A 26460-nucleotide genomic window follows, 5' to 3' on the forward strand; every position below is an offset into this window, starting at 1 on the left:
TCTGTGTATGAATATGCATGTGTGTGTGTGTGTGTGTGTGTATGCATGCATATGTTTGGGTTTGTGTGTGTCACCTGTCTTCCTCTCAGAGCATGTAAACCCAGTCTGTCTGTCAGCTTGTGTGTGTGTTTTAGACTGTATGTATGTGTGTGTGTGCATGTGTGTACCTATCTCTGTGTGTGCGTTTTTAACTGTGTATTTATGTCTGTTCGTGTTTGTGTGCTTGTATGTTTGAATTTGTTCGAATTTGTGTGTGTGTGTGTGTGTCTCACCTGTCTTCCTCTTAGTGCATGTAAACCCAGTCTTTCTGTGAGCTCGTGGGCCGCCATGGCTTTGGGTAAATCCTGCTTGTTAGCCAGAACTAGTAAAACAGCGTCTCTCATCTCGTCCTCCGCCAGCTGAAAACATTCAGCAGATTCAGACTTCATGCACAAACCAAAACAGACACTATTTAACAGTCAAATCAAATCACTAAACATACCATCATCTTCAGCTCCTCTGCTGCCGTTTCAATCCTGTCCCGATCACTGCTGTCCACCACGAAGATCAGACCCTGAATTACACAGACACCGACTTTACTGAAATATTCACGATAAATAAATGCTCAAATCTAAAATAAGGGGTTATTATATCTAAACATTACCTTGGTGTTCTGATAATAGTGTCTCCAGAGGCGTCTGATAATATCCTGACCACCGACGTCCCACACAGTGAACGAGATGTTTTTATATTCCACCGTCTCCACATTAAATCCTAGAGGAGATATTGATCAATCAGGTATAATGCAGTAGTTTTAACCTTATATTTGATTTGTTTTAAGGGCTAGCTCACCAAAAAACACATTTACTCAGCATTTATTCACCGTTAGGTGGTTCCAAAACATAAGTTTCTTCTGTTAAGCACAAAAGAAGATACTTTGAAGAATGCTGAAAGCCTGTAACCATTGACTTATATTGTAAGTACTATGGAATTTAATGGTTACTGTTTTCCAACGGGCGACGGAGTGGGTGCAGTGGGTAGTGCTGTCGTCTCACAGCAAGAAGGTCGCTGGTTTGAGCCTCGACTGGGTCAGTTGGCTTTTCTGTGTGGAGTTTGCATGTTCTCCCTGCGTTCGCGTGGGTTCCCTCCACAGTCCAAACACATGTGGTATAGGTGAATTGGGTAGGCTAAATTGTTCGTAGTGAATGAGTGGGTATGGATGTTTCCCAGAGATGGGTTGCAGCTGGAAGGGCATCTGCTGCGTAAATCATGTGCTGGATAAGTTGGCGGTTCATTCCGCTGTGGCGACCGCAGATCAATAAAGGGACTGAGCCAGAAAAAAAATGAATGCATGTTTCCAACGTTTAGTCCCTTTATTTATCAGGAGTCACCACAGTGGAATGAACCACCAACTATTCCAGCATACGTTTTGCACAGTGAATGCCCTTCCAGTTGCAAACCAATACTGGAAATCATCCATACACACTCATACACTACGGCCAATTTAGTTCATCAGTTCCACTGCAGCGCATGTGTTTGGACTGTGTGGGAAACCGGAGCAGCCGGAGGTAACCCACGGCAACTGCACACAGAAATGCCAACTGACCCAGCTGGGACTCGAACCAGCGACCTTCCTGCTGTGAGACCACAGTGCTGACCATTAAGCCACCGTGTCGCACAGCATTCTTTAAATATATATTATTTTATGTTAAACAGAGGAATGAATCACAAATAGGTTTGGAACAGGTGAGGATTAATAAATGATGACAATTTTTATTTTAGTGTGAACTATCCCTTACAAAAAGTGCATAAAAGTAACACTTAGACCAACAAATATCAGGTAGGGTAGACTTTAAATGATTATAAATCGATAGTAAATTAGTCATCCATTGTATGTTTACTTGACCTCGCATTTAAACTAAAATAGGTGACTGAATAAAGACATGTATTTCCCAGGCTGGTGGCTTTTTGTTCATGTAATTCTTGATATAATGCTGATATAATAGTAATAATTATTATTACTATATACAGTTGAAGTCAGAATTATTAGCTTTTTTTTATATATTTCCCAATTGATGTTTAACAGAGCAAGGACATTTTCACAGTAATTCCTATAATATTTTTTTCTTCTGAGAAAATTATGTTTCGGCTAGAATAAAAGCAGATTTTAATTTTGTAAACACCATTTTAAGGTCAATATTATTAGCCCCTTTAAGCTATATATTTTTTCGACTGTCTTTAGAACAAACTATCATTATACAATAACTTGCCTAATTACCCTAACCTACCTAGTTAACCTAGTTAAGCCTTTAAATGTCACTTTAAGCTGTATAAATTATAGTATACATACATATATACATACGTGTGTGTGTGTGTGTGTGTGTGTGTGTGTGTGTGTGTGTGTGTGTGTGTGTGTGTGTGTGTGTGTGTGTGTGTGTGTGTGTATATATATATATATACATACATACATACATACATACATACATACATACATACATACATTCATATTAATATTACTAATAATAATACTCTGCTTGCATACATACATATATATATATATAAATATATATATATATATATATATATATAAATATATATAAATATATATATATATATATATATATATATATATATAAATATATATATATATATATATATATATATATATATAAATATATATATATATATATAAATATATATATATATATATATATATATATATATATATATATATATATATATAAAAATATATATATATATATATATATATATAAAAATATATATATATATATATATATATATATATATAAATATATATATATATATATATATATATATATATATATATATATATATATATATATATATATAAATATATATATATATATATATAAATATATATATATATATATATATATATATATATATATAAAATATATATATATATATATATATATATATATATATATAAATATATATATATATATATATATATATATATATATATATATATACAAATATATATATATATATATATACAAATATATATATATATAAATATATATATATATATATATATATAAATATATATATATATATATATATATATACAAATATATATATATATATATATATATATACAAATATATATATATATATATATATATATATATATATATATATATATATATATATATATAAATATATATATATATATATATATATACAAATATATATATATATATATATATATATATATATATAAATATAAATATATATAAATATATATATATATAAATATATATAAATATATATATATATATATAAATATAAATATATATATATATATATATATATATATATATATATATATATATATATATATATATATATATATATATACATACAAAAATGAGGTTTCCCGCCTAAATAAACCGTCTTTGTAAAAGTGTTTGAAAGCATTGGGGAAAAAAGCAAATAGTTATAATGTTATATAATGCTAGTAATATTATTAGTAGGCCTAGTAGCTAGTAGTATAATTAAAAGTAAATAGTAATGTTATTATTATTATTTACAACGTTATTGATATTATTGTTAATATTAATAATGTTGTAAACAATAAAAAAACTACTTTTACATTGTAGTAACTATAAAGATTCTGTTTTCATAAATAAAATCATATCAACCATCTTGGAGAGTTGTATCGCATTATAAGTAGGCTATTCTCACCTAAATAACATCACCTTTGTTTAACATTTGAAAGCTCAGGGGGAAAATAAACAGTTTTATTATTTTAATGTTAAATGAAGCAAATAGTTTAATTATTCGTTATTACTATAATTAATTATCATTATAGTAGGCCTATTAGCTCGTACAACTAAATAGGCTAAAAGTAGTAAATAAAAGGATTAATTATTATTATGTACAACATCAATAATAATAATAATACAAAATACAAGTGTGTTTTAAATTAGTCTTGAGGTTTCTTACCTAAAGTTGGAATAGTTGTGACAACTTCACCCAGTTTGAGTTTGTAGAGGACTGTAGTTTTCCCTGCTGCATCCAGACCAACTGTGGGAGAAGAAATATTGACATTTAATCAACTATAAAAACATATAAACGTAAATAAATTATCAAATGTAGACCGTTTTCAAAAGTACTAAACGCCAAATTAATATTTACATCAACATTTCTATAAAAATGGAATTTAATCATCAGGTAAATTAGAAATATAGAGGCTGAAGTAAATATAAAATGTCGTCGTCCTCACCCATAAGCAGCCTCATCTCCTTTTTCTCAAACAGACGCGTCCAAAGGTTAGAGAAGAAGACGCCCATGTTTATTTAAAGTGCAGTTAAAAGTGCTGTTCGCCGTGTTTGGTGTGGAGTGCGAGGCTGAGATTCTCTGTGTGATGATCAGTGAGTGTGTGTGTGTGTTTATATAGGGCTTTTTGCTTTCGGTTTGACAGCTCAACTCCGCCACTCACACACAAATCGACCTCCGCTTTTCTCGCGGCAAATCCAACGCGTTCGATATGACGTCACCAACTGTCACGTGTCTAAAGCAGACGGTATCTATGAATGTAAAGTCTAGATGGGATACAGCTGCGGATATGCGCATCAATATAGCTTCATTTTTCTAACACTGTATGACAATAATTCATATTTTTACAGTACTGGGATGGTTGTGGTGGGGATAGGCGTTGATAAAAATTGGGTAATTTAATAAATAGCATAAATAATACTCGGTACAACTGCTGTTTTACATTACTGTGGGATAGATTTAGGGCTGGGGTAGGGGTTATACCATAAAATAAATGGGAAATTTAATAAATAATATTAATAATTCTTCTTAACTCCCAGCCACAACCTTATCTGATCTAGCAATGAAGACTCTAAATCGCTATTAATCTTTTTTTTTTGCCCTCTCCCCTCTCCATTTATGTATTATCTGTTATATCTGTCTCCAGATCAGGTAACCATTGATATTTCTCAGTTTTTTGTATTGATTTCTGTCGTTTGCTCTTGTTTTTTCTTTATTGGTACCCCTGTTACTACTCTATGGTTATTAGCTGTGTATCAAATGTAATTATCTGTTGTACAATATGTTCACAAAAAGAAAAAAGCATCCATGAGGACTATAATTACAGTTTATGCCCTAATATTGACTAATATATTTCAAAATTTCCTCCGTTTATCTTATAATTATGACATTTAAAGTCATAGCGTACATTATAAGTCTTTATTTGGACTCTTAAAAGGTCCCTTTGTCGTGATTTGTACTTTATTTAATTATTTTTTTTATTCATTTATTCATTCATTCATTCATTCATTATCTTTTAGCTTAGTCTCTTTATTCATTAAGGTGCTTCCTGTTGCAACCCAGTACTGGGAAACACCCATACACACTCACATTCACACACACTCATAGACTACAACCAATTTAGTTAATCAATTCCCCTATAGCGAATGCGTTTGGACTGTGGGGGAAACCGGAGCACCTGGAGGAAACCCATGCCAACACGGGGAGAACATGCAAACTCCACACAGAAATGCCAACTGACCCGGCCGGAACTCAAACCAGCGACCTTCTTGCTGTGAGGCCATAATGCTAACCACTAAGCCACCATATCGCCATGTATGATATTTATTTATTTATTAAATAAAAACGCTGAAATAAATTAAATAAATATGCTACTTTAACTGAAACATAATTTATAAATCGGTAAATTAAATTAAAAAGTGGATTAAATCAGTAAACCCTTCAGTAATAGTATAATCAAACCCAACATAAATGATGTCAGAATTGAAGTGAAACAATTATGTTTCTGATTATTGAAGGTTATTTATGCAAAAAAGAATCCTTAAAATGGCTATATATTATATGATGCAATGTAAAGTAATGTACAGTGAATAAAAAAAGTGTATAATGTGAGGTATGTATTTGTCACACATTAGTTTTTTATGTTTATTTTTTTTTATTAATGCTCATAGAACAGAAACAGAATAATACAAATACAAGAATACAAATTGGTCAGGGGGTGTACAGAAAATAAATCATAAATAAGGATAAAAATAATCTGTATAAAAAAATGTGTGCATATTTAAATAAAGAGAGTAAGGGCCAAAATCCTGAAATAAAAAGATACAAACAGTTTTAATGGCTTATTAATTAGTACTAATGGCTTAATATTATCCTTTATGATCTTTCCAATTCTTTATGTATACAGCATGATTGGGCTAGTTTTTTTATTATTAATATTATTATTATTATTATTATTATTATTATTATTAATCATTCAATTTCACAAGAACACAATTTCTTACAACTGATCTCTATTATATTATCTAGAATACAGTTCAAGAAAAAAACACATGAATTTCAATGTTTGCAGAGCATTGCATGATTTCAGAGCTTGTACATGTAAATTAAATATAATTTAATGTCTTTAATAATATTATTGTGGAAAAGGTTTACCTTGAACCCACTTTCTATGCGCTAGTTTTGTTTGCGAATACCTGGCATCCCTGTGCTGACGTCATTTGGAACGCGTTGGATTTGCCGCGAGTCTTGTGTGTCAAAGGCGGTGTTGGGCTGTCTATGATAAACAAACATACACAAAGATTACAGCTACACAATCTATGCCTCGCACTCCAAAATGGGCGTCTTCTTCTCTTCTCTTTGGACACGATTGTTTGAGAAAAAACAGACGAGGCTGCTTATGTGTGAGTATTGCTTTTATTTCCAATTTATAGTTAGTAAACAGCTGCTTACATTGATATATTATCTAATTACGCTTTATAAAAGAGTCAAATTTTGACTTATTCATTACATTATTATGGATTAAATGTCAATATTTCTTCTCCTACAGTTGGTCTGGATGCAGCGGGGAAAACTACAGTCCTCTACAAACTCAAACTGGGTGAAGTTGTCACAACCATTCCAACAATTGGTAAGAAAATATTAAGCTTTTATTGATTAAATCGTTTATAAATTAATCAATGAACATTTTTCAGGTTTTGTATATATATATATATATATATATATATATATATATATATATATATATATATAATAACTTTAACTGTTAAAATCTATTAGTTAGTTAATTAAAGTTATTAGTAACTAATGAAGTTGTAGTAACTAACAAACTTAAGGTTTCTTAAATTGGATTGTGATGCAATAATATGCAGCTTTTGTTTTGCTGGTTTAAACAGGTTAAGCTGGTTTAAAACAATAATTATTGTAAAAAGTGCTAACAAATAAACTTAAATTGAGTTATGTAATCATAATTTCCCCATCAAACTCTCTAGGATTTAACGTGGAGACGGTTGAGTATAAAAACATCTCATTCACTGTGTGGGATTTCTCTGGTCAGACTACAATGAAAAGCCTCTGGAGGCACTATTATAGCAACACCCAGGTAACAAACCTTTAATATACCTATTAAAATGTGCATTTATTTGCAAAAAGAAGGAAATAAAAGCTATATTTTCTTTGCTTTGTGTAATTCAGGGTCTGATCTTTGTGGTGGACAGCAGTGATCGTGACAGGATTGAAACAGCAGCAGAGGAGCTGAATTTACTGCTGGCGGAGGATGAATTGAGAGACGCTGTTTTACTAGTTCTGGCTAACAAGCAGGATTTACCCAAAGCCATGCTGGCCCAAGAGCTGACAGACAGACTGGGTTTACATGCTCTGACTGGAAGACAGGTGACACACACACACATATGCAAATACACAAACTCACACATATATGTAAATACCACACATATTCACAAACAAAGGTGCATACACTTGTATGGCTATCCTAAAGGGAGCTCTTCCCATTGCTGTAATGATGTGTCTACTGTATATTCTTGTCATCTAGCTCTAAACCCAACCCTCACAGGAGGCAATCTGCATTTTACATCATTATCAAAATACTTCATTCTGTCTGATTTATTCAACCCAGGCTCATTCTGATTACGTCCTGCTATATACATTTCTACAGAGCACCAAATACGTCCCAGGAGCTACGTTTTTTGCAGTTTTTGTTTTCGCAAATCCACCAGAGACCTCTGTGTGTGCTTTTTCAGATCTCTAATTTCTCTCACAGGTGCCATTCGTGCCTGCTGTTCTCATGTAAATCCACCAGAGGCTGCTGTCTACTGACTGACTGACCGATCCCCCGACCTCCTCCTTCCCTAAACCCAACCAATAGTGTTTTCAAAAGCAATCCAGAAAAAGAAAAGCCCTCGTCATGATTTTTACCACATTCTCACCCTGTTATTTACTTGTTTATTTTTATTTTTTGGCTTCTGTTTTTGTCTGACCCGCTTTCTGGAACCGTTCTTTGCCGGACTCGAACCCTGTCGTCACGGTCAACTTCTCTGCGCATCTCAAATCCTCCGGCGTACATGTCGAGCTACCAGACAAACTGGTAATGGCAGAAAAGCCATCCATACGGAGGTAAGCGGTAAGCCGGTAGCGCGAAAAGGAACGGCATCATACCGCCCCATAGCTTTTGCATTACAGATGAAATGCAGCTATACGTACCTCATAATTCGCAATCTGAAGAAATGTATATGGGCTACGCTTTCAGAATGAACCTATGTTGGATTTATGAGCCATTTCTTTCATAGTGTCCAAAAAAAATGTCCTTACGAGGTCAAAAATGACTGGTTTTGCTATACTTGTGGGGACATTTGCTCTTCACAATGTACACACTCACTGAAAATTAATGAGTTGAACAGAACTGAATAACTGGTTTCTCTCTCTCTCTCTCTATCTATCTATCTATCTATCTATCTATCTATCTATCTATCTATCTATCTATCTATCTATCTATCTATCTATCTATCTATCTATCTATCTATCTATCTATCTATCTATCTATCTATCTATCTATCTATCTATCTATCTATCTATCTATCTATCTATCTATCTATCTCTCTATCTATCTGTATTCTCTCTCTCAGTGGTTTGTTCAGTCCACATGTGCAGTTCAGGGATCTGGTTTGTATGAAGGATTCGACTGGCTCACAGATCAACTCTCCAAACAGCAGTAATGCTGGAAATATATTTAGATTTATGATTAAAGAAAAACACTACTGCAGTGGATTGATTTTAATTTAAATAAAAATAAACACAACTATATACATGTGTGTGTTTGTGTGTGTGTGTGTGTGTGTGTGTGTGTTTATGTATATATTTTTTATAGTTAAATTTTGAAAAATAATGTTAATTTAAATATTTTAATTTAAATAATGTGCAGATATCTATGTCTTTAAGTGTCTTTCACATGTCTACAATAAAGTATATATTTATTAACAAACATTTGTCTGTTGTATATGTCTCATTTGTAATAAATAGAAATATACATGCTAGAAAAAAGCATGAAAAAGCCTGTAACATACTGGAACCTAGGATTTATATAACTAAATGGAAAACACCCTATATAACTAATGGAAAACTGCACTTTAACTCCTAAAGCTTTATAGGCCATTCTTAACGGTGAAATAATACTCATTTTTTATTTCAAACATCTCAGTAAGTCATATATTTATTTACAAACATTAGTATTATGGCTTTTTATGTCTTAATTATATATAATTAGTATTATAAAATATAAAACTACATGAGAAATATATTACTTTGTATAATATATAGACAGACAGACAGACGAGCAGATAGATAGATAGATAGACAGACAGACAGACAGACAGACAGACAGACAGACATGTTCAGTCCATATAAACGATCATAATGTAAACATTTTCTGAAGAAATATTATTAAAAATATATTTAAGAAAATGTATTTGATTAAAACAAGCAGACCATGTGAATGGATGTCAGCTTTTTTTTGCTTATACACTTTAAAACAGCACGTGGTCTCTTATGTAATGCCATCAGTTATGAGCACTGGCTGCTCTGTTTGCTTATGTTCGCGTTATTCTTTTTACATTTATTTATACCTACTTTAAACCTTTTTTTTTTTTTTTTTTTACAATTTATGTCCTCTCTAACAAAATACACTGGTCCATGTTTTCACATTTATCTACACTTATTAAACTGCATTAAAGTACGCTAAAACTAGATTTCCATCATACATAAAGGTCTGTTAGGACACGTGATACTGTTGGTGACGTCATATCGAACGCGTTGGATTTGCAGCGAGACCTGTGTGAGGATGGCGGTGTTGAGCTGTCGATCAAACCGAAAGTAAAAAAGCCCTATATAAACACACACACACACCATCCTCAAACACAAACAATCTGTGCCTCGCACTCCGAGCAATTCTTTCAGCACATTCTGTGTTTGTACTGTAAACATGGGCAACTTTTTCTCTCAACTGTTCTCTCGTCTCTTTGAAGGGAAAAAGCAGATCAGATTGGTGATGGGTGAGTAAATAGTAAATGCACACTTTACATTTTGCCTACTCTTTATTATTATACTTAAACCATAATAGCGATCTTAAATGAGTAGCTAGCTTATTATTAAATAAATAATGATGAATATTTTTAATGTTAGTCATTTCCTTTGAATAAATGTAAACATGTATGTTTCCAGTTGGTCTGGATGCAGCAGGGAAAACTACAGTCCTCTACAAACTCAAACTCGGTGAAGTTGTCTCAACTATTCCAACTATTGGTAAGACTTTGTATATTTACTGTAGTTAAAACTATACGTCTAACTGCTTTATCAATAATTATGTATAAAATGTCCACTCTAGGTTTTAATGTGGAGACGGTTGAGTATAAAAACATCTCGTTCACTGTCTGGGACGTCGGTGGTCAGACTAAAATAAGAGGTCTTTGGAAGTATTATTATCAGTACAGCCAGGTAAGAGTTTAAAATAGAAATCTCATACTGTCTGTCATTGAGAACATTTCAGGTCCTGCTGACTATTTTAAAAGGGAGAAAGAGAGACTTTTAGTACTCACTTTACATTTTCATTTTCTATGTTTACCCCTATATCTTCTTATTTATTTATTTATTTATTTATTCATTCATTCATTCATTCATTCATTCATTTTAATTTATTTATTTATTTTTCAATTGGTTTATTTATTTATCTGTGTCTTGATTCATCTTTGCATATTTAGTAAAGACCTCAGGACATATGAATTAATTAATTTATTTATTTATTATTATTTATTTATTTATTCAATTGGTTTATTTATCTGTGTCTTGATACATCTTTGCATACTTATTAAAGACCTCAGGAAATATTTATTTATTCAGTCATTTATTTATTCATTTATTTATTTTTCAATTGGTTTATTTATTTATCTCTGTCTAGATTCATCTTTGCACATTTATTAAAGACCTCAGGAAATATTTATTTATTTATTTATTTATTTATTTATTTATTTATTTTTCAATTGGTTTATTTATTTATCTCTGTCTAGATTCATCTTTGCACATTTATTAAAGACCTCAGGAAATATTTATTTATTTATTTATTTATTTATTTATTTATTTATTTATTTTTCAATTGGTTTATTTATTTATCTCTGTCTAGATTCATCTTTGCACATTTATTAAAGACCTCAGGAAATATTCATTTATTTATTTATTTATTTATTTATTTATTTATTTATTTATTTATTCATTTATTTATTTTTTCAATTGGTTTATTTATTTATCTGTTGTTGATTTATCTTTGCATACTTATTAAAGACCTCAGGAAATATTAATTAATTAATTAATTCATTCATTCATTCATTCATTCATTCATTCATTCATTCATTTATTTATTTTTATTTATTTATTTTTTCAATTGGTTTATTTATTTATCTCTGTCTTGATTCATCTTTGCATATTTATTAAAGACCTCAGGAAATATTCATTCATTCATTCATTCATTTATTTTTTCAATTGGTTTATTTATTTATCTGTGTCTTGATTCATCTTTGCATACTTATTAAAGACCTCAGGAAATAAGGAGGGGTGAGAGATGGTTGGGATTGTGCTTAGAAGGGGGTCGAAATATTTAGGTTTTCTTGTTTTTGTTGTTGATGTCATCTGTTTGCTGCTATGATTTTTATTTTTTCATATACATTTTATATATTTCTGGACAAAACACAATAAAAATATTGAAAATAGTATTTAAAATAAGCTTTAATGTAGATTCCGTGTGTGTTTGTATTATTCAGGGTCTGATCTTTGTGGTGGACAGCAGTGATCATGAAAGGATTGAAACAGCAGCTGAAGAACTAAATGCAATGCTGGCAGAAGACGAGATGAGAGACGCTGTTTTACTAGTTCTGGCTAACAAGCAGGATTTACCCAAAGCCATGCCGGTCCATGAGCTGACAGACAGACTGGGTTTACGTGCTCTGACTGGAAGACAGGTGAGACACACACATGTTAGTATTAGTGGTTTGTAAAGACTCTCCTTAGGCGTAATGTATTTGGTGCTGTAAAAAATGCTTATTATTTTGCCTTATCCCTAAACTCAACCCTCACTGGTGACTTTAAAGCATTTTGAATTACTAGGACATCAGGAACGTGTCTACAACTAGGTCATACACATGTCATTATACATAAAACTGTCCCTGTAAACCCCCAAAACCAGTAATATACACATACACACACATATGCATACATACAAACACACACTCATAAACACTCACACAAACACACACAGTATAAATGAACTGAAATGAGTTGAACAGAAGATTATTTATTTTTTCTTATGCAATTATTAATTAATTCTTATATATTATATTATTTGTCTATTTATTGTGATAACATTTGTATTGTAAATGCGTGTGTGTGTGTGTGTGTTTATTATTATTATTTTGTTTTTTCTTCCTTTTTTACATTGAGTTATATTCCACAGTCATGTCAATAAATCTCTATTGAATTGAATAACTGATCTCTCTCTCTCTCTCTCTCTCTCTCTCTCTCTCTCTCTCTCCCTCTCTCTCTCCCTCTCTCTCTCTCTCTCTCTCTCTCAGTGGTTTGTTCAGTCCACATGTGCAGTTCAGGGATCTGGTTTATATGAAGGACTCGACTGGCTCTCTAATCAACTCTACAAACGATAATACTGAAGGAAATATATTATTAGAAATATTTCTATGTAATTATTTTGTGTATATACCACTATAAAATCTATTATTTTATTATTTAATTTAATTTAATTTAATTTAATTTAGAAATGTGTACTTTTCAAACACAAGGGATTGTAGCTGAATTTATTTATAATTGATTCTCCACTGCTGTACTGTGTTTTATTTTTATTCTGCTGCTGTATTTGATGTACTGTTAATGTACCACTGTAAAATATTTGTTTAAGTTATATTTTGACTTAATGACATCTGTCTGGAATATATCTGTGCCTTCAAAATATCTGGAATGAATCATCTTTTTATTGACATTAGTAAGTTTACAAACTGATGGTGTTTAAAAAATTAAAAACTGCTTTTATTATATATATATATATATATATATATATATATATATATATATATATATATATATATATATATATATATATATATATATATATACATACACACACACACACACACACACACATATATACATATATACACACACACATATATATATATACATACATACATATACATATATATATATATATATATATATATATATATATATATATATATATATATATATATATATATATATATAAAGTAATGTTTGCTTGTTATCTTTAAATTTTATTAAATAAATTATGAAATTATCCAAGCAATATTTACCTTCGGCCCACTAGCCTTAATCAAGTTTGGTTTTTGGCCATTCATTAGGAAAAGTTTGGCCACCCCTGGTCTAAACCTTTTAAAGTTTTTATTTTTTTAAATAAAGAATGAAAATATACAACCACAATCAGGAGATCAATATAAGAGAGATACAAAAGAGGATAAATAAAAACTACATTAGCTGCAGACAGAAAAAAAGACTAGCTAAACAAAGAAAGGGGTAAGTAAAATACAATTGTATAAAAGTGTATGAAAATAAATAAATAAATTAAGAGCATTAGGAAACTCAAATCAGAGTAAATACAACAGTTCTTCATACAGAACCAAGAGTTCGACACATTTTTTGTTGTTACACATACGGAAAGATTTGAGCAGTGAGTCAACTTCACTCAGAAAATGTCGAAAAGTAGGGACTGAAGCCATGCATTTCTGCTAACCTTTTAAAGGTGTGTTTGGACACGTGACTGTCGATGACGTCATTATTGGTCTGACATAGTGAAGAAACAGTCGCGCTAAAATAAACTACAGGACAAAACACTCAGCATCACAGAGAGAAGGAAAGACGGACAGAAAACATTAGAAAGACTTTGGTTTAGTTGTGAAGCGCTGAATGCTAAAGCGCTAACTTAGCGGCTCTTCCTCATTATACTTTATTGCGCCTCGAATAAGTTTAACGTTGACACTTTTTCTAGTGTTTGAGCGGTTTTTAACATGGGTTTGACTATTTCGAGCGTATTTTCTCGATTGTTCGGGAAGAAGCAGATGAGAATTCTCATGGGTGAGTTGGGAAGTGCTTGCTTTTGTCAATTAGCTTTAATAAATATAATATATACACGAGTTACATTTTTCGTTAAAACGATTATTTTCAGTACAAGTCAGTAATAAATACTCTTAATTGAAGTATTCCTAATGATTTTGAGTCAGTGAAGTTTACTTAAGGTGAATAATAAAAATTTAAAATGCAAACAACAATATTTTTTATAAAAAATTTATGGAAATTAAAGTTTTCAAAGTGTTTGGCTGATTTGTTTTCTTCTTAAGTTGGTCTGGATGCTGCTGGAAAAACCACAATCCTGTACAAACTGAAACTGGGAGAAATAGTGACAACAATTCCAACTATAGGTAAGTAATACAAGATAATAGACAAGACTACATATAAAAGGCATTAAAATCTACTATATCATCCTTTTATTTACATGTATACACTGTACACTAACTATAACTTTAATACTGCAATATCCAAGTGATTATTAATTGTGATAAGTATATTTTTAATTACACAATGTGCATTTTTGATGGTTCCATCAAATAAAAAAACACAAAAGTTATATATTATACATTGCTATTATAAAAGCTTATGTAATGCAAGCCAAGTGTCTGCTTGAATTGTTGAAATGTTCCAGTGTCATTCAGTGCAACAGATATATTTATTAGGCATGCTCCGATCAACTTTAACATTGTGTGAAGCACATTTTCCCTTTAAGTATGATTCTTAAGTGGAGCTTTCTCATTTCCAAAAAGAATAAATGAAGGATGTTGCACGTAATCCTTTTAAACACGTCTCTTATAACCCTTTAGTGTGTGCATGTAATGACCAGAAGCAGCTTTACAGAAAATGATAGATTAAACAGATAAAAAAGTTGGTAAGAAAAACGACTGACAATGCAATTTGCAAATGAAGGAAGAATAATTCAACATGCCTCAATGAAGAACAATTTTGAAGTGCATTTTTGATGCATAAGAAGTTAAAATGCATCTTTTAAATCAAGCAGACGTAAAGATCTTTCCAAGGTGTTGGTTTCTTTCCATAATGAGTGCATTTACAGGTGATACATATACAGGTTGTGTGAGATTTGCCATTGATTTTTCTAATTTAACCTCTCGTTTTAACAAATCTGCAACTCTGCATTGTTGATGTGTGCTTCTTTTAGGAATTTCTGTCGAGACAGTCGAATACAAGAACATTTCCTTCACTGTGTGTGATGTGGGTGGTCAGGATAAGATCGGGCCTCTTAGGAGACATCATTACTTCCAGAACATACAGGTAAACAGATGCATTATTGCACCACATAACCACACACACACACTTACACACAGTAGATATCTTAGAAATCATTGGTGCTTATATGGTCGTGGCTTGTACCGTGTGAGGAACTGACAAGCCCAGCATCTCTCTACTTTAATACATAGCACAATAATATCCAATAATGCTAAATATAGATAAATGAATTTGCACAATTTTAAGAAGAGAATTTGTAAATAATTTGTGAAAAATAAGGACATTTTTTAAATTTCATACAAACCAATTTGGAGAAAAATGTCAGATAGAAGTTTAAACTTTATAATTGAATGGTGGTGATGTTGATTAAATACAAGTCAATCAAATGTTCTTCACAGACTGGTTCACCATTATTATGTACAGCAACTTTGCAGAATCAAAAGTACATGGGTTTTTTAAAAATAAAATAAAGGATTAAATGTATTATTACATGCATGTGTCAGACAATGCTGTTAATGTTACCTAAAACTGAAACTAAACATATTAAAAATAGTAAATTGTTTTATGTAACTTTTTATTTATTTATTTTTTGGAAGGGTGGGGGTCCAATTTATTTTATTATTATTATTTTTTCTTTTTTTTTCTTTTTTCTTCTTCTTTGTGTGTTGTCCTGTTGATACATTATGTAAAACTGTTTAAAATAATAAAAAATAGTAAATTGTTAAATGAAATAAAGTTAAAACCTTTAGTGCTAGATAAAAAAGAACTTAATACAATTGTAAACCAATATTAAAAATGTTGCCAAAAAGTTGAAGTACTTAAAAGTGTTTAATCTATATGTACAATAATGAGAGTAATATTATGAATAACTCGTAACTTAAGTGTTTGTAGTGGATAGACTTAAGATAACTTATCAATCTCACTCTTACTTTGTCCCTTCTTTATCAGGGGTTGCCACAGTGGAATGACCCACCCCTGTCAATCTGAACACACACACACACACACACACACACACACACACACACACACACACACATTTTCTGTTTAGATACATTACATGAGAGACTTTTTTTGTTTACCAACAAGTGGATCTATTTGGATTTGCATTGTAAACCTTAAAGAAAGAATTTATTTAATGTTTTAAGATTTTATCTACCATACTACTAAATTCATTCCACATAAATCCGCTGATTTTGTACAAATTGTTGTGCTGAAATAGCAAAAAGATGTCCACAGATTCTGTCTGGCCATGGCCATAATGTGCGTGGACATATAAACATACATACATAGATGCATACGGTCAAGCCTAAAAATTGTTAAACCTACTTGCATATAGATATTCTTAGGGCGACGCAGTGGCGCAGTAGGTAGTGCTGTCGCCTCACAGCAAGAAGGTCGCTGGTTCGAGCCTCAGCTTGGTCAGTTGGCATTTCTGTGTGGAGTTTGCATGTTCTCCCTGTGTTCGCGTGGGTTTCCTCAGGGTGCTCCGGTTTCCAGTCCAAAAGACATGCGGTACAGGTGAATTGGGTAGGCTAAATTGTCAGTAGTGTATGAGTGTGTGTGAATGAGTGTGTGTGGATGTTTCACAGAGATGGGTTGTGGCTGGAATGGCATTCGCTGCGTAAAAATGTGCTGGATAAGTTGGCGGTTCATTCCGCTGTGGCGACCCCGGATTAATAAAAGGACTAAGCTGAAAAGAGAATAAATGAATGATATTTTCAGATTAGAATTCTGTAGACAATCCAAAACAAATATTGCTTAAGGGGACTAATAATATGGACTTTAAGCTCTTAGGGCCCAAGCTGTTTTTTACATGCATTTTTTTTTCTTTGCTATTTGGGCTTATTGGAACCTAATTAGAATAAAATCTAAGTATCATCTTTTGATATGAAGTACTTTTAGAAAAAGATTATGTCCATATATATGGACTCGTGGTGTCACATCTGTCAGTGACCACCTGAGGGCGCTGTAGTGCATCAGGACTCAGAAGGCACTACAGCGTCCTGGAAAGACTACAATTCCATACATACCACGCGCATACACCAGAACACATACACTGATCTGCCATTCACAGCTGTCTTCATTTCTGTTGATTATCTGGACGATATATTCCATCATGCCACCATTGTTTGTCATCGCGTCGTTTGCCTATCTTGTCTTTCTTGTCTCCAGTTCCAGTAAGTCTGTTATTCCGAGTTGTTGTTCTTGATCTTGTTCTCGTATCTTGCAATAGTCTAGTTCGTGTTTATCTGTCTTAGTTTCTTGTTTTGTTGTTTATTTGTTACTTTGCACCTTGATATTTTTGGATTTTTGTTCACTGTTTTTGCACTATATTATATTAAAATCTGCACTTGAATCCGCAATCTTTTGTTCCCGTTTTTGTTATTGTTTTGATCACGCTAAATTGTGACACGTGGTCCCTATAAAGCATAATAAAGTCACCTTTGTGTAATAGAATGAAAAACTCTTTTTTTTCTGCCTTGAATACAGCAGTTTTTTTGCTGACTATTTTTTAATGCAATAATAACATGCATACGTATTTTTTTAACATGTTTTGACTATCAGTAAAAGCATTTTTTTTGCCCATTTATGACAGTTAAAATAGTGTTTGGGTCATTTCATATGCTGCGAAACAGTTGCAGGATGATACTGAACGTTTGAAACTAAATTTAAAACATAAGACATAAGAGATAAAATGTGCTGTCCACGTATGTGGCCACTAAACCCTAGGAGGTTAAAATTGTTTAAACTGGTTTTATTCCAGCCAAAATAAAACTAATAAGACTTTCTCCAGAAGAAAAAATATAGGAAATACCATGAAAATACTCGCTTTGTTAAACATCATTTGGGAAATATTAGAAAAAGATAACAAAATTCACTGCAATGCTAATAATTTTTTATTTCAACTGTATTTATTCACACAGGCCTTGATGAAAGAACTTGAGCTTTATGTCCTCTAACTAAAGCCCATTTTCACATTGAATTGTTTCCTCAGGGTCTGATCTTTGTTGTGGACAGTAATGATCGTGAACGAGTGCAGGAAGCAGCAGAAGAGCTTCAGAAGATGGTAAGGAAACAGAAGCCCTTCATTAAACTATAACCTTCAGTTTTTGCATGTAATCCTCCTGTGGTCTTTAAATTCTGTGCACCCTTTGGGTTAAAAATGAGCCGCCTTTCCTAAACCTCTAAAGTAAAGCAGCTAAATTTAATCTCAATCCTCAAATCTATTTTGCATGAATAATCAGCCTCATCTTCATCACAGACTGTGAATGTCCAGGTTTTCCCTCATCAGTGTGGTGTTTTTCCATCAATGTTTAATCAGTGGACAAAACTCGCATTTGACTCAAGTAAAGGGTGTATTTTTTTAATACTGAAAGTACCTGCATACGTGTAAAATGTTTTTAACAAGATGATATTCAGTAGTTTTTGTAGTGTAAAAAAATGTTTTATAGCCTAGACCTAAAGAACAACCATATGAAAATGATTATTTTTATTATTATTATTTTTAATTACTTGATATTTAATAAGACCATACATAGTAGTATATAATACAGAATAGAGCTGAAGATCTTTGCCCGAACCCGATGGGACGGGTTCAGGCTTCATTTCTGTCATCTTAGACGGGGTTGGGCCGGGCTTGGGCTTGCGCAGTAAATGAACAGTTGTGTGATGCATTTGGATTAACGTGAGAAAGTAATATATTTGTTTGTTACAACATTAAAATCCATCCCTGGAAAGGTGAAACAAATAATGACGGAGAAGTCAAAAAGAGCAAATTTTGACAGCGGTGAGGCCAGTTCAATAAGAATGGTCATTCTAGCCTCAAAGGTATAACGGCGGTCGCTCATACACTGCGTATTACAGTAGAGCGCTAAACAGCAATGTACATAGATATATACATTAGATGTCGCCTACCCTGTTGTTGTCTATTGGCTGGAATGCGTCAATAGCGCTGCCATCTTGCTACAGGGTAGCGCTCCTTTGAAATGAATGCCGGACCAAGGTACAGTGGAGGACTGTGGCCATCCAAAGCCAGAGATATATACACATATACACATATATCTATGAACTGGAGTTTTGCTGGATGTTAGTATGCAATTTTTTTTCTAATTACGAAAATTATAATTTTACATCACTTTTCTACATTGATGGATCAGTGACCGCACGGGCATTCCTGACAAAAAGCTTGTGTTTGTGTGTATGGAAATGTACTATTCAACCTCCCGGTTAAATTTGATCTAATCATGTCCTGAAACACAGCTCCTCTCCTGCTTTCACTTCTCATACTGACGGAGGGAGCGATTCGTTTGTAAATGAATCATTATGAACGACTCTTTCACTAGCAGACAATAATACAAGTTTCTGGCAGCGCAGCATCTCGTTGCCAAATTTCTTTTGCATTGTTTGCTGATTTTATTCAACAAAACTAGCATAAGCCGAGTGTTTAGTGCGAGTTAGAGCTGCTTTGCCGTATGGTGAATGCAGTGAATGTTATCATCAATAACCTTACCTGATTAGCAAAAAATTTAAGAACATACAAAAACGTAAAAAACTTAATATTACCTATGAAATGTTCTGCCGTTGTGCTTTGATTTCTTTGTTTGCTTGTTTCTACACCCGTAGACATCGCTAAAGTCCAGCATCTTCACGTAATAACACTGTCTTGACTAGTGAGGTTGAATGACATCTGTCCTGGGAGCACTGTACCAATGTGGCGGCGCTTTTGACGCATGCTCAGGGTCCCTATGCGATATCTAGTGTATATATCTATGAGCAATGTACAGCAAGCTGACAGGGAAGATGACGAGGTCACTCTCTACATTGAAGCCGCTGGCATGGAAAATGAAATGAATGCTCTTGGCTGGTGGAAGATGAACAAACAATCCTACTCAAAACTTGCAAAGTTAGCCAGAACGGTATGCATCCTGGCCAGCAGCAGCAGAGAAAGGGTGTTCAGTGCTGCTCAGTGGGTGCAGAACTGCACAAAAGCCATTTACAGTGGATTCAATAATGTTCCTCCACAAAAACACGTAGCCTAATCTTGGGGAGTAAAGGATTTTGAAATTATAACTAAGTATTAATTAAACCATATATGCATAATGTAAACAGAGTATACAGGCTAATGCTGGCATTATTTCGTTATTCAGCTTCACCGTGGCCTTAATGCTAGATTGTGAAGAGAAGTTGCGAAGCAAATCCCACAGAGCCTTCATCTTAATTTCGTTATAGGGTATATGCCGAGCTAGTGCTGTTCCCATGCTGATACACTTCCGGTGACCTGTTATTGTGAACTTTTTTCAGTTTTATGCGGTTCCTTTTACAGCATCGATGTTGTAAAGTCATTAAAATACATTTAGTTAAATAAACTTTAGCATTTATTTAGTTGCTCAATCGTAAAACGAGACAAAAAGCTGTTTACTCACACGCTCCCGTCAGAATCGGCAGGCTAATGCAGAAGCTCCATTGAATATACTGGGGTAAAATAAATGCTCATATTATAAAGATATGGCGGGGGAGATGTAATTTAATGCAGTGCTTCTTGTACAATCTGAGACCCACTTTAAATCGGACATCACTCAGCTAGTGGAGATCGCTCGTTTTTAAAGAAAACAGACCTTAAACGCACCGGATTTTGCATTGGCATTCAATTCGCCGGAAGCGCTTAACCCAGGTTACTAGCAAATTAAAAGTCCCATTAGCATGCTTCGGCATATACCCCATTGCCAAATAACTACCCGTCATAATTTATTATTTATTTTAATTTAATTAGTTAAGAAAGACGTATTTTTATTGGTGTGTTGGCCAATTTAAAGGCTAAGTGTATGTACCTAGGCCTATTTAGAGTGCTGAGATGTAACGATGTAACAGAGAACTTATTTTATTTCTTTGTTCCAACTTCCAAGTGGCCTATAGCCTATGTTTGTCATGAATCAGTGTTAAAACGCGTATAAACGACTCATTCATGAAAAAAAGGCAAAAGAGCGGTGTGTATGTGCACATTTGAATAATGTCGGGCTGTAAACGCGTTCGGGCTTTTAAAAAGCTGTCAATTAAAATGTACCTGTCAGGCTCGGGCACTATCGGGCCTATCTTTTATGGCCCGATTACAGCTCTAATACAGAATAAGCAAATTATAGGCTCTTTAGTTTTTTTTATTTTCCCACTATCCCCTCAGAATGAAATTAAATTTGTTAATTAAAAACAAACATATGCTCTGACAAAGAGAAAAAAAAATTAAGCTAGGTAACAAATAAAGAAGTAAACAAGTAAAAATAGACTGTTAATAGCTGAAAAGATTCCTCTAAAGCAGGGGTGTCAAACTCAATTCCTGGAGGGCTGAAGCCCTGCACAGTTTAGTTCCAACCCTGCTCCAACACACTTACCTGTAGGTTTCAAACAAGCCTGAAGGACTCAATTAGTTCGATCAGGTGTGTTTAATTTGGGTTGGAACTAAACTGTGCAGAGCTGCGGCCCTTTTGGAACTGAGTTTGACACCTGTGCTCTAAGGAGTCAATACTTTCTCTTTCCAGTAGCTTACTGTGTATTGGAGCTAATATCAACAGAACAGGATTAGCCTTTGATATAGTCTTGTAAAAAGATTAGAGAGATCCTAAAAGTAAATGATTAATTTTTAGAAAAATTCAATAAAAAATGCATTGTTTAGGTTTTTTTTTTTATTGCTGTTAAAATGGTGCCCGTGTCATTTTTAATTGGTAAGTCAACAGAGGGGTTAAAGGAGTACAGAATTGTTTATTTAATTGTGCACATTGACAAATGTCACATTTATTTTATTTCTGTTCAACAGCTTCAGGAAGATGAACTGAGGGACGCTGTTCTGCTGATTTTTGCAAACAAACAAGATTTACCAAATGCGATGCCCATCAGCGAGTTGACAGACAAACTCGGCCTGCAGAATCTCAGAAGCAGAACTGTAAGTAATGCAATTAAATATATGATGTGCAATATTATTAAAATAGTTTGGGCTGATTATAAGCACTGTTTAAACTTCATAATGCATTCAGTATGTTTGACGACAAATTAAAAAAGCAAAGTTTTTAGGACCCTCAAATGTACATTATTTGCTTTTTAAGAGACATAATTTTTAAATATATATATATTTGGGCCTGCTTACATATGTGGTCGTGAAAAAACATTTCATTTTTTTATATTTATTAATATACATATTTGTTTATTTATTTTATATTAGTGTCAACACTTATGGAAATATATTTATACTTTTATTCTATATCTCACACTTCTGGACACTTTTGCATCATATTTTTGTGTAATTTATAATTTTTGTAGATAATAACTTTCAAAACGTTGAAGTATTTGATCCATGCATTATGGGAAGATTTAATAAGTCTGAAATATCTAAAATTTTAAAAATTTAATATTTTTATTTATTTAAGAATTTATTATAACTGACAATGAAAAAGGTCAATCTAAAAGATAAAACACTGCCAACTTTTAATAAAAATTAGCACTGATTCTTGCAACAGATGCATTTATTTGATTATACACTCACTGGACACTTTATTAGGTACACATTACTAGTACCGGGTTGGACCCCCTTTTGCCTTCAGAACTGCCTTAATCCAAAGTGAACTCATTGTCATGTTCAAGAAACCAGTCTTACATGATTCACGCTTTATGACATGGTGCATTATCCTGCTGGAAGTAGCCATCAGAAGATGGGTGCACTGTGCTTATAAAGGGATGGACATGGTCAGCAACAATACTCAGGTAGGCTGTGGCGTTGACACAATGTTCAATTGGTACTAATGAGCGCAAAGTGTGCCAAGAAAATATCCCCCACACCATTACAGGCAGGATGGATCCATGCTTTCATGTTGTTGAAACCAAATTGTGACCCGACCATCCGAATGTGTCAGCAGAAATGGAGACTCATCAGAGCAGGCAACGTTTCTCCAATCTTCTATTGTCCAGTTTTGGTGAGTCTGTGTGAATTGTAGCCTCAGTTTCCTGTTCTTAGCTGACAGGAGCGGCACCCGGTGTGCTCTTCTGCTGCTGTAGCCCATCCGCCTCAAGGTTGGACGTGTTGTGTGTTCAGAGATGCTCTTCTGCAGACCTCGGTTGTATCGAGTGCTTATTTGAGTTACTGTTGCCTTTCTATCAGCTGGAACCAGTCTGGCCATTCTCCTCTGACCTCTGGCATCAACAAGGCATTTGCGCCCACAGAACCGCCGCTCACTGGATATTTTCTCTTTTTCAGACCATACTCTGTAAACCCTAGATTTGGTTGTGCGTGAAAATCTCAGTAGATCAGCAGTTTCTGAAATACTTTGCGTTTTTTGCATTAAAAAGCAGTGGGACAGGGTGTACCTAATAAAGTGACCGGTGAGTGTAAATGCAATAATTGCATCAGTTATCAGTTTTATTTAATTTGTTGTTTTTATATATTCATTTATTCCTATTATACAGAGAATTGTTGTTATTATTATTAATATATATATTTTTAATAATTATGTTTTTTCCCTGCAATATAATTGCTTATATATACACTTACTCCATGCATTAATATTGTAATTTTCTTGTCTTTGAATCAGTGGTATGTCCAGGCGGCCTGTGCGACTCAAGGGACGGGTTTATACGAGGGATTAGACTGGCTTTCTGAGCAGCTCTCCAAACGCTAAACTGCACTTCCTGTTCAAACAGGAAGTGTGTGTTTGTGTGTGCTGTTCCAAAGGACTTGATGAACGGCGCTGTTTCAGTTGTTACCAAAAATCCACCTGCTGATGTCAATCTTTTGGCAGAGCATTTTAGTTTCTTCTTCTGATTCGTTGCACCTTTTTTTGACCTCGACTGACATTTCTTTAGATTTATTCCACTTGATGTAGCCCCATACAGTCAAGCCCGAAATCATTCACACCCCTGGTATATTATGATGTTAAAGTTGCTTTTATGGTACAGCACGGTGGCTCAGTTTTTAGCTCTGTCGCCTCGCAGCAAGAAGGTCGCTGATTTGAGTCACGGCTGGGCCAGTTTTCCGTGTGGAGTTTGCATGTTCTCCCCATGTTGATGTGGGAATGATCGACAGGACTTATGGCCGCCGAGTGAACTGACATTTTTTGAAAGGGACTTCGAACACACACATGCTCTCACAAGCATGCACTCACACACACCTTTTTATGTGAATTGTGGGGACATCACAAAGGTTTGCATTGTTTTTATACTGTAAAACTGTGTTTTCTATGACTCTAACCCCTACCCTGTCCCTAAACCCAACTCTCACAGGAGGCTGTGCAGTTTTATCTATGATTTATAAGCCTATTGAGAAATGAGGATCAGCAATGTCCTCATAATTCTCCATCTTCTTGTAATACCTGTGTCATACCCATGTCATTATGTGATTTGTGTCCTGACGCATCACACACACACACACATGCTCGTACACACATACAATCAGTTTATGAATGAGGTGAATAGAAGTGCATAACTAAATAATTTTTTTCTCTATCTGTCTGTCTGTCTGTCTGTCTGTTTTTCCATCTATCTATCTATCTATCTATCTATCTATCTATCTATCTATCTATCTATCTATCTATCTATCTATCTATCTATCTATCTATCTATCTATCTATCTATCTATCTATCTATCTATCTATCTATCTATCTACTGTTTTAATTTATCTATCTATCTATCTATCTATCTATCTATCTATCTATCTATCTATCTATCTATCTATCTATCTATCTATCTATCTATCTATCTATCTATCTATCTATCTATCTATCTATCTATCTATCTATCTATCTATCTATCTATCTATCTATCTATCTACTGTTTTAATCTATCTATCTATCTATCTATCTATCTATCTATCTATCTATCTATCTATCTATCTATCTATCTATCTATCTATCTATCTATCTATCTATCTATCTATCTATCTATCTATCTATCTATCTATCTATCTATCTATCTATCTATCTATGTATCTACTGTTTTAATCTATCTATCTATCTATCTATCTATCTATCTATCTATCTATCTATCTATCTATCTATCTATCTATCTATCTATCTATCTATCTATCTATCTATCTATCTATCTATCTATCTATCTACTGTTTTAATCTATCTATCTATCTATCTATCTATCTATCTATCTATCTATCTATCTATCTATCTATCTATCTATCTATCTATCTATCTATCTATCTATCTATCTATCTATCTATCTATCTATCTATCTATCTATCTATCTATCTATCTACTGTTTTAATCTATCTATCTATCTATCTATCTATCTATCTATCTATCTATCTATCTATCTATCTATCTATCTATCTATCTATCTATCTATCTATCTATCTATCTATCTATCTACTGTTTTTATCTATCTATCTATCTATCTATCTATCTATCTATCTATCTATCTATCTATCTATCTATCTATCCGTCTGTCCGTCCGTCCATCCGTATCTGTCCGTCCGTTTATCCATCCATCCATCCATCTCTCTCTCTCTCTCTCTCTCTCTATCCCTCTAAGTGGTTTGTTCAGTCTGCATGTGCAGTTCAGGGATCTGGTTTGTATGAAGGACTCGACTGGCTTTTTAATCAACTGTTCAATGATAGTAACATTTAATAAAATATTTAAAAAAAATTTTTTTAAATATATAATTTCTTTAGTGTATTTTGATAATTTAATACTATAAGATGCATATTTTTATTTCTATATAATTTATATAAAAACACAAGCACAAGGGATTGTATCTGAATTTATTTAATAATGATTCTCCA

The 26460-nt window shown here is 33.0% G+C and overlaps 4 protein-coding genes across 4 annotated transcripts in view; 3 read left to right on the forward strand and 1 right to left on the reverse strand.

Annotated features, from left to right (window-relative positions):
- Positions 1-4395, reverse strand: part of arf4b (ADP-ribosylation factor 4b) — a 7271-nt gene extending 2876 nt beyond the window's left edge. The window contains 5 exon segments of the mRNA NM_001017707.1: positions 273-398; positions 482-553; positions 644-753; positions 3970-4050; positions 4250-4395. Of these exon segments, the coding sequence (NP_001017707.1) occupies positions 273-398; positions 482-553; positions 644-753; positions 3970-4050; positions 4250-4316 (456 nt within the window). The 5' untranslated portion in view covers positions 4317-4395.
- A 2189-nt stretch (positions 4396-6584) lies between these two features.
- si:ch1073-165f9.2 lies at positions 6585-9117 on the forward strand. The gene is made up of 5 exons (XM_002663836.8): positions 6585-6704; positions 6851-6931; positions 7293-7402; positions 7495-7692; positions 8940-9117. Exons 1-5 carry the CDS (start codon positions 6638-6640, stop codon positions 9027-9029), a joined length of 546 nt encoding a protein of 181 aa, XP_002663882.2. The 5' UTR covers positions 6585-6637; the 3' UTR covers positions 9030-9117.
- Positions 9118-10222: 1105 nt separating this feature from the next.
- Positions 10223-13109, forward strand: zgc:110286. The gene is made up of 5 exons (NM_001017602.2): positions 10223-10361; positions 10531-10611; positions 10694-10803; positions 12120-12317; positions 12927-13109. The coding sequence occupies exons 1-5, from the start codon at positions 10292-10294 to the stop codon at positions 13011-13013; spliced, it is 546 nt and encodes a 181-aa protein (NP_001017602.1). The 5' UTR covers positions 10223-10291; the 3' UTR covers positions 13014-13109.
- A 1090-nt stretch (positions 13110-14199) lies between these two features.
- On the forward strand, positions 14200-26323 carry LOC799490 (ADP-ribosylation factor 5-like). The gene is made up of 6 exons (XM_073917131.1): positions 14200-14472; positions 14736-14816; positions 15626-15738; positions 18689-18760; positions 22499-22624; positions 24264-26323. The coding sequence occupies exons 1-6, from the start codon at positions 14406-14408 to the stop codon at positions 24348-24350; spliced, it is 546 nt and encodes a 181-aa protein (XP_073773232.1). The 5' UTR covers positions 14200-14405; the 3' UTR covers positions 24351-26323.
- The last annotated feature ends 137 nt before the right edge of the window (positions 26324-26460 follow it).

This window comes from Danio rerio, chromosome 11, assembly GCF_049306965.1.
Source record: "Danio rerio strain Tuebingen ecotype United States chromosome 11, GRCz12tu, whole genome shotgun sequence".
NCBI classification, from domain to species: Eukaryota; Metazoa; Chordata; class Actinopteri; order Cypriniformes; family Danionidae; genus Danio; species Danio rerio.

Excerpts from the sequence above, each read along its gene's own strand:
- si:ch1073-165f9.2 (XM_002663836.8), top strand. The coding sequence starts at position 6,638 with ATGGGCGTCTTCTTCTCTTCTCTTTGGACACGATTGTTTGAGAAAAAA. Across the intron at positions 6,932-7,292 it reads CACAACCATTCCAACAATTG|GATTTAACGTGGAGACGGTT; the intron begins GTAAGAAAATAT and ends CAAACTCTCTAG. Across the intron at positions 7,403-7,494 it reads ACTATTATAGCAACACCCAG|GGTCTGATCTTTGTGGTGGA; the intron begins GTAACAAACCTT and ends TGTGTAATTCAG.
- LOC799490 (XM_073917131.1), top strand. The coding sequence starts at position 14,406 with ATGGGTTTGACTATTTCGAGCGTATTTTCTCGATTGTTCGGGAAGAAG. Across the intron at positions 15,739-18,688 it reads ATTACTTCCAGAACATACAG|GGTCTGATCTTTGTTGTGGA; the intron begins GTAAACAGATGC and ends TTGTTTCCTCAG. Across the intron at positions 18,761-22,498 it reads CAGAAGAGCTTCAGAAGATG|CTTCAGGAAGATGAACTGAG; the intron begins GTAAGGAAACAG and ends TCTGTTCAACAG.
- zgc:110286 (NM_001017602.2), top strand. The coding sequence starts at position 10,292 with ATGGGCAACTTTTTCTCTCAACTGTTCTCTCGTCTCTTTGAAGGGAAA. Across the intron at positions 10,804-12,119 it reads ATTATTATCAGTACAGCCAG|GGTCTGATCTTTGTGGTGGA; the intron begins GTAAGAGTTTAA and ends TGTATTATTCAG. Across the intron at positions 12,318-12,926 it reads GTGCTCTGACTGGAAGACAG|TGGTTTGTTCAGTCCACATG; the intron begins GTGAGACACACA and ends TCTCTCTCTCAG.